Here is a 9,849-nt window from a genome sequence, read left to right on the forward strand (position 1 = left end):
ATCTAGGATCATAATATTTTGATCTGGAAAGGGCCTTACTGGCCAACTGGTGAAATGTTTTACCTTACTGGTTAAATAAGGTCATCAGTGGAAAATAATCTATAACTCCAAAGTAACATAATTAAAATAAGGTAACATTTTTAAAAGACAAATGTTGTTATCCTGAACTGGTACTCTTACCTCCCCCCTCCCCTAAATCCACTAAATTATCTTTGCAAGACTCCAAATTATTTTCTGATAAAAGAAGGTATTCAATGTTATGGTGTACTATTGTTCTATAAGGAACTCTGAATGGTTGGACTCTAGAGAAGCTAAATGAAGAACCAAGAACATTCTACACATCGTGTAGACTTTGGAACAACACTGTGAGGTGATCTACCCTGATGGATGAAGCTCCACTCAGCAGTTCAGAGAGCCAGGACAACCCTGGAAGACCTGTAATAGGTCCTGCTTTTCACATCCAGAGGAAGAAAAAGAAAATAAAACAAAACCTATAGAATCTGAATGAACATTATGTTCACTTTTTAAAAATTTCTCTTTTGTTTTTTCCCCCTATCTCATGGTTTCCTTTCCTTTCCCTTAGACCTAATTCCTCATACAGAAAATAAGTAATATGTAATAAACATGTTAAACACAAATGTGTATGTACAATGTTCACCAGACTGTTCTCCACTGGGGGGGGTAGGAAGGGAGGGTGGAAGGAAATTATATAACTTATAAATATGCATATATATGTGAAGAATGTTGGAAAAACTTTCTTAATATGTAATTGGAAAAATAAAATATGAATTGGGGGAAAAAAGATATTCAAAAGACAAAATCATTAGCTTTTCATATTCAATAATTTCCAGGTATCTATTTTCTCCATGACACTGAATATCTTAAATTATGAAGCTGCAACTCAGGTAGTACTACTGACCACTGAATTCACTCAGATGACACTGAATATTTTCAACCCCCTTCTGCTTCATCATCGCTTCCATCTTATCAATAAGATCATACTATTTCTCAATGCTAAGAAATTTCAAGTTGGTGATTAGACTACATTAACTTTGTTTATCCAAGTTGCTGCATGTGCCTTTACCAATCTTTTCTAAAGCAAAGTCCTTCCTAAAACAACCTTCCAAAGTCATTCCCCGCCCCACCCACAACTCTAATCAGCACAACAGGATTGGTTTTAGGGCTTCCCTGGGGGAGCATTAGTCAGCCAGAGTGGCTAAGGGTCATGCTTTTTATTTTTACTAAGTGGAGATTTAAAAACACAAAGATCAGAACTAGAAGGTTGCTGCTCAAAGCCATAAAAAAAGTACTATAAATCTAAGGACAGTATGTACCACCCTGGGACTTCCTGTAGTTGCATTGCTACTATGACAAAAGGTTTTTTAAAGTCACAGAAATCCCTTGAAAGAATGAAATGATGCAATTATAAGCGATGGTCATTCTTATTTCATGTTTCTTTAAAAACACACACATATAAGCAATTCATTATAGAATAGTCTACCTACAACTTGGAGCTGCTTATATCCAAAGAGAAGATAGTTTTCTGACAGTCGTTCTGCCAATATGTACCACATGGACTGAACCTGTAAACTAGATAGCCAGTTGAATTAATAATATGTAATTTGCCATGCTAAAGTACCAATTACTTTGCTTGAGTACCTAGTATAGGTCATTAACAACAGCAAAGAGCTGAACAAATAGTAGGCTCAGCACACAACAAATATATAGTGGATAATTTCTTCACAAAAATCTGTTGATTTAAGTCTTTGCCCTTCTGCACTGGTCAGAATATAGTGCATTCTACAATTAAGGTTATTCTTCAGCAAAGTACATTTCTCCCAAGAAATTTCTTAATTTAACAATGAAAACGGAATTCCACTCCCTTAACTTCCCCACCACCAATCCCTTCAATTCTTAAATAATAAGTGACATTTAGACATCTTTTTTTTTTTATTAGTTTTTGCAAGGCAATGGGGTTAGTTGGCTTGCCCAAGGCCACATGGCTAGATCATTACTAAGTGTCTGAGGTCATATTTGAACTCAGGTCCTCCTGACTCCAGGGCTGGTGCTCTATCCACTGCAACACCTAGCTGCCCCAATAAGTGACATTATTATTAAAGTTTGCAAAGCACTTTACATACAGCTTTGTGAAGCACTTATTGGTAGCTTGGTGGTTCACTAAGTGAGAATTAGACTTGGGTCAGGGAATTCAGAGGTGAATCCAATCTGAGACACCTCCTAATTGTGTGAACCTGGACAAATCATTTAACCTCCGTCTCTTCCAGTTTGCTCATCTCTAAACTAGAAATAACAGCAGCACTTACTGTTGTGAGAATCAAATGAAATGTTTGCCAAGTGCTTTGCAAAACTGAAAGCAATACATACAATAAACTAACCCACTCTTAGCTAGTTTAATTATTCCCATGTGACAGGGTTGAAATAAGCTCAGAGAGGTTCCACCTTACCCATAGTCATATACCACTTAAATGTGAAAGACCCGGGGTTTCTTCACTTGAATCATGAGGTTATGCTCCTTCACCTACGTGTTCAAAATAGACACCTAGATGATTATTCTTATCAAGTTAATACTTTTTTCAAAATTGGCAAAATACAACTAATAAAACAAAAGCTAATCACAATGTTTTTTCCTAAATTTCTCTTAAAATTCTCAAGACGATGGACAGTTCTTACACCAAGGAATTAAACTTAAGGATCTTTAAAGAATACAACCTGAAACAAGCTAGGTATAATTAATTTCATATCTATTAGGTTGCTTAATAGAATGGCTGTTATTTTCAAATTATACCTATAAAATATTACATTGAAAGGAACTTGGTGAAAGGGAAACAACGATTATAATAGCAGAATCTACTCAAAAACATTACTTTATATTTACTCTGAATGTCAGATTGGGGACTGTGATTTCATTAGCATAGACAATGGCAGGATGAAGAAAATTCTGGTACCAATGCAGTCTAGCACCTTTTTTGAAAGTCACATAGCAAGTATCCAAGGTGATTCTTCAGAGATCATCCAGGTCACACAAGGCCAGTTCTCCATCCATGTCATTCTGCACACATATCTGCACACACTTACCTACATTTACTTCTGTTTCTTTCAGTAAAACACAAGCTACCTGAGGGCAGGGATGGTTCCTTTTTTTGTCTTTGGATGCTCAGGACCTGGCAGCAGTCTCTTCAGTTCCTGGTGATTGGATCATACATCCATCTATAAACACCTTACCTGCTGTTTCCTTTACGCCTGTCTCTATTGTTGGGAGTTTCTGTATTCAAGAACAATCCCTGTATGACATGGCAGCACTTACAGTGAAAGTGCTGCAGGGAATAAATGAGCATCAAAAAACGCCATGGCAACTCTTGGAGAACAATTTCAATCCTTCCTTCCCTTAATAGATCCGCAGGAAGGGGAGCAGAACTGAGATGTGTATATAAAGGTCACCTGTTAGAAGAATAGACTAATCTGACTTTTGAATTGAAAGAAAAGAACCCCTCCACCCCCTGCCCTTAAAGGCCAAAGTCTAGGATCCTTTCCTTCTCTTCCTGTCCAACACAAGGTCAAGGTTTAAGGTCACAAAATAATCAGGCTTGCACTGCTGACCATCCCTGTTCCTCAGGGAACTTTTGCTATAATAAACTTTCACTGACTGTTTCGTGGGGGTGATTCTTCCTACACAGGGAACAACAACTATTTCAAAGAAGCGAGATTTTGTAAAACAATGAAGCAACTCTAATGTTTAGATATTTAGACTGCAAATTTAAACATATTTAAATGGCCTGCAGGGAGTGTGAACATGATTTCAAAAAAAGGCCATAGAGCTCCAAATGGGAGTAACCATCAAAGAATTAAACCCAAATTGGAGAGGTTCTTTTCCAGGTACTGGTCAGTCAAGATGCATTTCCTAAGGTCCTCTGCTAAGCCCTAATGATACAAAAAAGTCCTCAAGAAGCTCCCATTCTAATGAAGGGAACCTTGCAGACCCAAGATAATCAGTATAAATATAAGCTAGCAGGAAGTTGAGAGGGAGAAAGAGAGAGGCCAGGAACAACTTCTAGTGTAAGGTGGGTTTTAAGCGAAGTCTTGAAGAAACTAGGGACAACAAAGAAGACAAGGGGGGGAGGGGAGTGTGTGTCAGGCAATGGAGGAAGAACAAGGCCAGTGTGGTGGGATCAATGGGTAGACAGAAAAGGAGCCAGGTTATGAAACCTGAAAACCAAATACAGGCTTCTGAGGCATCACTAGGATTCAATGATTCTAGTTTTGTTTTGAAACTGTGTAAGATTTTTTTTTGAGAAAATACCATAGAGTTTATTCTGGCACTTCAATTATGAGAACAAACTCCAGACTGTGGCAAGATAGAGAATATCACAAGAAATTTCATATGACAGTATAAAATGAAGCAAAAAATCTGCTCATACTAAACAGATACTGATCTCGATTTAGACTAGCAGAAGCAACTACTATAGAATATCCCTAGAATTAATATTCATTTAAAAAAGGATGTGTATCTTTCATTTCAATTCCAACATTAACACTTATTTCTCCCTTAAAAGGCAGAATTTTGGGAAGTCACCATTAACCTTGACCTCTTCCTTTTCTGTATAACACTTTCCCTTTTACATAATGCTTCCTGATACATTATCTCATTTGGTCCTCAGAAGTTCACCAGCTAAACTAGATAGCAGCCTCAACTTACAAATATGAAGAAACTATAAGCCCAGAGCTTACACAACTCTCTTACTCAAGATCACAGAGTTACTCTTCTTAGTACAACATTTAGAACATATCTCCTTAGGGGCAGCTAGGTGGTGAAGTGGATAGAGCACCAGCCTTGGAGTTGGGACCTGAGTTCAAATATGACCTCAGACACTTAAAAAATGGCCTGGTTGTGTGACCTTGGGCAAGTCACTTAACCCCATTGCCTGATATAAAGAAAATGAAAAAAAAAAAAAGAACACATCTCCTTGCCTCATGCTGCTAGGTTACATTAGTATCTGGTCATATAAAAACGACAGATGGGAAATGCAAGAGACAATTTCTCAGTTTTCCATCATAGGAGTCCTTGTTTCTAATCAATTTTTAAAAATTCACAGAATCTCAAGATTACAAAGTATTTTAGAGAATATCTCAATCCCACTCTCATATTTTTATGGAACAGTAAATTGTGCCTTAAGGGTCAATCAGCCTAAGGTCATACAGCTAAACAGTGGAATAGATTTGGAATCCAAGTTAGAAGACTGACTAGAACTGATTCCACCTTGCTAAAGCACTGGATAGACCAATCAAGACAAAACACTATTGACTGTATTATTCCACAAAGACTTTCTTGCCTTTAATTCTTGACTCTCTAAACACAAGATCTGTCCGATGGAAATTGATTGCATCACTCAAAGTTTTGACAGTGTACAAACAAGTCTATCTTGACTTTTTTTTTGGCAGGTATAACTAGCAGAAAAGTCACAAAAATAGTCATGAGGAAGAGAAGCACAGAAAATGGGAAGGAATTAAGAAAAACACCACTAAATAGCTTGGGATGATATTACTATTTTAAGGATACTACTATGACACATGCCTAGGATGTCACAAACTCATTAAAGATTAGATCAAAAGATCTTTAAAATTAAGTCTGGAAATAACCAATTTCATCTTGTTTTCATGCAAGCAGAAGAAGGTTGATTGCTACTGTGAGAGCTATGGAAACCATTTTGCAATGAGGAAGCTTCAGTAATAAACTGGTGACTACATCCTGGAGTTATCTTTATGTAGCTTTTGTGTTAAGCAAAAGACCTAAAAATAGAGATGCTGCAGAAGGTTCAAAGAATCTATATTGTGTGAAGGAGACATCTGGGGTCTATCTACCTTGGGATTTAATAATAAGGGTTAAAAATATGCAAAACAAAAAAAGATCTTCATTTTTATCTTACATATGAACAGGATAGTGCTTATATGCCACCTTGGGTCTCCAACAAGTCTGTCACCAGGACAATTAGTGTATCATAGCTAAGTGCCATATATAGAAATAAGTAGCTTAAAAAAAGTTAGGTGACTGTGGATTGTGTTACAATTTAAAAGTTGTGTTTTCTTAGGTCACATAAATAATTGGCATCATTTACTGTGCTAAGGAAAAAACTGATCACATCAAATAAGAAATGGAGAACTGAACAGAAAAATTAAAGTGCACATTGTGTAAATTTAGATGTCACATTTGGATCTGAAGGATACCACCGTGTGTGTGTGTGTGTGTGTGTGTGTGTGTGAAGAAATATTAGCTGTGTCACTAGACATTTTAACTCAGACTGTATTCTGTTTTCCTATGTAATTAAATCATTTCTACAGGTCCTGATTAATCAAGATGGGCCATCTTTTCAAAGACAGACATAAAGAAGGGAGTGACCCTGCGGCGTATGTGCAAAAACTGCAAATTTAGAATGAAATTTGAGTGTTTTCTCTGATCAAAAGCTCCACCTTCACCAACTGGTCAGTGTTTAAGAAAATAAGTAAAAGCACAACAAAACGCAGATAACATTTGCTGGCGGCCCCCACGCCCGGGCCAGAGGTTGGAAAACAAAGGAAGCCAACCAGGCAGACCCAAGCCCCCGCGGCTGGGGGAGCCCAGCTGCTGCTCGGTCGGGGCGCCGGGTCCTGTCCACTCTGCTGACCTCGGGCCGGGGTTCCAGTCTGCGGCCCCCCGAGCCTGAGGGGCGGGAGCCGCCAAGCATCCCCGCATTCTCCCCCCCCCCCCCCGGGCTCGGGCCCCTTTAAGAGCCGCCACCTGCCCCTCGCCCCCCCCCGCATCCGCACTGCAGAGCTCGGCGGGGGGCGCGGCCCGGGGGGGGGGGGTCGGCCGGGCAGGGCCCCCTCCCACAAATGGAGGTGTGGGCGCGCGGGCCCCCCCCCCCGCGGCTTTCTCCCGGCGCCATGGAAACGCAGGGAAATGGCCGCCCCCGCGGCCCCCTCCGAGCCTCAGGCCGCGCGGGGCCCCCAGCCCCAAGCTCTCCTTCCGGGTGGGCGGCCGCCCCGCCCCCGCCCGAGCTTTCCCACGGCCCCACCCCAGGGCCGCGGCCCCACCCCCACCCCCACGCCGCGGCCCGGCGGCTCCACCTGAGCGCGGCCGCCCCTCCCCCTCCTCACCCGCGCAGGACGAGGCGCAGCTCGCGCCCCCCAGGCCCGGGCCGGCCCCGGGGCTCCCCCCGCCGCCCGCCGCGGCCCCGGCGGCATCGGGCCCGGACGCCGCCGACGACGACGAGACTGACGGGGACTGGGTGGCCTCCGACGGCTCCGCCATGGCCTCGCCAACGGGGAGGCGGGAAGGGCAGAGGCGAGAAGAGGAGGGCGGCGAGGGCGGCTCCGCGGGCGGCGGCTGCGGCTCCGAGGGCGGCCGGCGAGCGACGGAGCCTCCGAGCGACTGCCGGACTGACTGACAGGCCGCCGGGCTCGGGCGGAGCGGGGGAGGGGCGCCGGCTCGGGCGCGCGCCGGAGACGCCGCGCAGGCGCACGGCGGCCCGGAGCGGGGCGCCGGGAGGTGGGCGGTGGCCGCGCGGAGCCCGCAGCGGCGCCGGTGCGCAGGCGCGGGCGCCCTTCCCGCCCGCGCGCGCCCGCGCTGCCCGCAGCCCCCGGAGCCCCGCCCCCAGGGAGCACGTGTCCCCGGGCCGGAGCGGGGTCCCCGGGGGCCGGCCCGGGGGAGGCGTGGCGCGCTGCCGCGGGCCGGCGCCTCGTGGGGAGCAGAGACAAGGGGCCGCGCCCCCCCACTCTGGAGCCGGGATCCCCGCGCTAGACCCGAAGAGAAGCTGGGGGCGCCGAGGTCGAGGAGCGGCCGCGCCCCCCGGGGGCCTGCCAGCACCCCGCCAGCTGCCCAGGCAGAGGGCCCCAAACGAGAAGCAGGGGCACGGACCCATTGCAGCAGTGGAATGGGTTGTGCATGGGCGGCGTCCCTGCCCTGGCAGCCTGGCAGCAGACTCTGGGGGCCCCCTTATGCCTCCCCAGATACTGGCCGTGGGGCGTGCTTTCCTGCCCAAGGGTCCATTGTGCCGACCACCGGCCTCCTGCAGAACCAGGGGCATCGCGTGTTCCTTTAAAAGCAGGCCCCTGGCTAGCTGGTGATGCCCACACGCCAGCTGGTGACATTTCTGTCTCGGGAGACCGTGATCAATCATGGCAATGCAGTCTGGGCGGCTGCCGCAGACAAGATGCAAGATCAGGGAGGAGGCCGAGCCGGGGAGCCAGGCCCAGGAGGGAAGGGACCAATGGAGAGAGCCTTGCGGAGCCCGCTGCCCTTGACAGCAGCATCAGAGGTCAGAAGAAAGCCAGACCAGGGAAGGCAAGAAAAGCAAAGCAAGAAACAAAAGACGGCGCCTGGGTTCGGCCTGCTGGGAGCCTCCTCCCCAGGAGCCATGCTGAGACAGCTTCAGCCCTTGAAGTGACCCAGGGCAGCAGGCCTCGCTGGCAGCTGTGCCCAAGACCCCATGTCGTCCGTTCAAATAGATGCTGACCTTGTAGGAAGCTGACAGGTGGGGCTTGGGAAAGAAAGACAATTCTGGCAGCTCAAACAAGGCATCCGAGAGCAGCCCTCTCCCCTCTTGGAATCAACAGGGTCTGGACTCCGACCCACCTAGGAAGCTAGAATAGTCCTGTGACTGGGAACAAGTCACTAGGCTTTCTGAGCCTCAGTTTTCCCCATCTGAAAAATGGGGATAACACCTTCCTGTATCTCTTCACAGCATTTTTGAGAGGATCAAATGTAAAGGGCTTGGTAAATATTAAAAAGTTGTAGATAGGTCAGTTTTAGCAACTATTATTGCATGCCCTACATATGCGATAAGGGGCAGAGAAAATAACTTCGCACAGTTTATAAAATTTATTTCATTAAATATTTCCCATTTATATTTTTAAACATTCATTAAAGTTTTGAATTCCAAATTCATTCTTCTTCCTACTCTTCTCCCAGCCCTTAAGAAAGTAAGCAGTAGAATAGCTATCATCCATGTGAAATCCTGCAATCAGATTTCCATAGTAGCCATGTTGCAAAAGAAAATACATAAAAACAAAAAAAAAATTAAAGTGAAAATATGCTTTAACCTGTGCTTCCAAATTTATCAGATGGATGGCATTTTTCATTGTGGGTCCTTGGGAATTCTCTTGGATCATTATCTTGATCAGAGTAGCTAAGTTTTTCACAGTTGATCCTTATAACAATATTGCTGTTACTGTGTACAAGGATCTGGTTCTTCTCACTTCATTTTGAATCAATTTTGCTAGATTTTTTTCTGAAACTGTCCCCTTCAGGTTGTTTTTGGTTTTGGTTTTTTTTTGGATTTTGTAAGGCAGTGGGGTTAAGTGGCTTGTCCAAGGCCACACAGCTAGGTAACTATTAAGTATCTGAGGCTGGATTTGAACTTGGGTCCTCCTGACTCCAGGGCCCATGCTTTATCCACTGCACCACCTAGCCACCCTTCCCCTTCATTTCTTACAGCACAGTAGTCCTATAATCAATTTGTTCAGCTATTCCCCAGTTGACAAATATTCCCTTAATTTCCAATTCTTTCCCACCACAAAAAGAGCTAAATATCTGTGGACATATAAGTCCTTTTCCTTTGATCTCTTTGGGATATACAGCTAGTAGTGATATTGCTGAGTCAAAGGGAATGAGTAATTTGATAGCCCTTTGGGTATGGCTCCAAGGTTATTCTCCAGAATGATTAGACCAGTTCACTACACCAATAGTTAACAGATATGCCTATTTTCCCTCATCCAACATTTGTCAATTCTGAATGTATGAGGCAGTACCTCAGAATTGTTTAAATTTGCATTTCTCTAATCAATAATGATTTAGAA

At 44.7% G+C, this 9,849-nt stretch overlaps 1 protein-coding gene across 1 annotated transcript in view; it reads right to left on the reverse strand.

The window, feature by feature from the left end:
- RTN3 (reticulon 3) overlaps window positions 1-7,485 on the reverse strand; it is a 46,317-nt gene extending 38,832 nt beyond the window's left edge. Inside the window, exon 1 of the mRNA XM_074231216.1 lies at window positions 7,150-7,485. Coding sequence (XP_074087317.1) covers window positions 7,150-7,303 — 154 coding nt within the window. The 5' untranslated portion in view covers window positions 7,304-7,485. The remainder of the gene's footprint in view (window positions 1-7,149) is intronic.
- Window positions 7,486-9,849: the final 2,364 nt, after the last annotated feature.

Source organism: Macrotis lagotis, chromosome 3 (assembly GCF_037893015.1).
Source record: "Macrotis lagotis isolate mMagLag1 chromosome 3, bilby.v1.9.chrom.fasta, whole genome shotgun sequence".
Taxonomy (NCBI): Eukaryota; Metazoa; Chordata; class Mammalia; order Peramelemorphia; family Peramelidae; genus Macrotis; species Macrotis lagotis.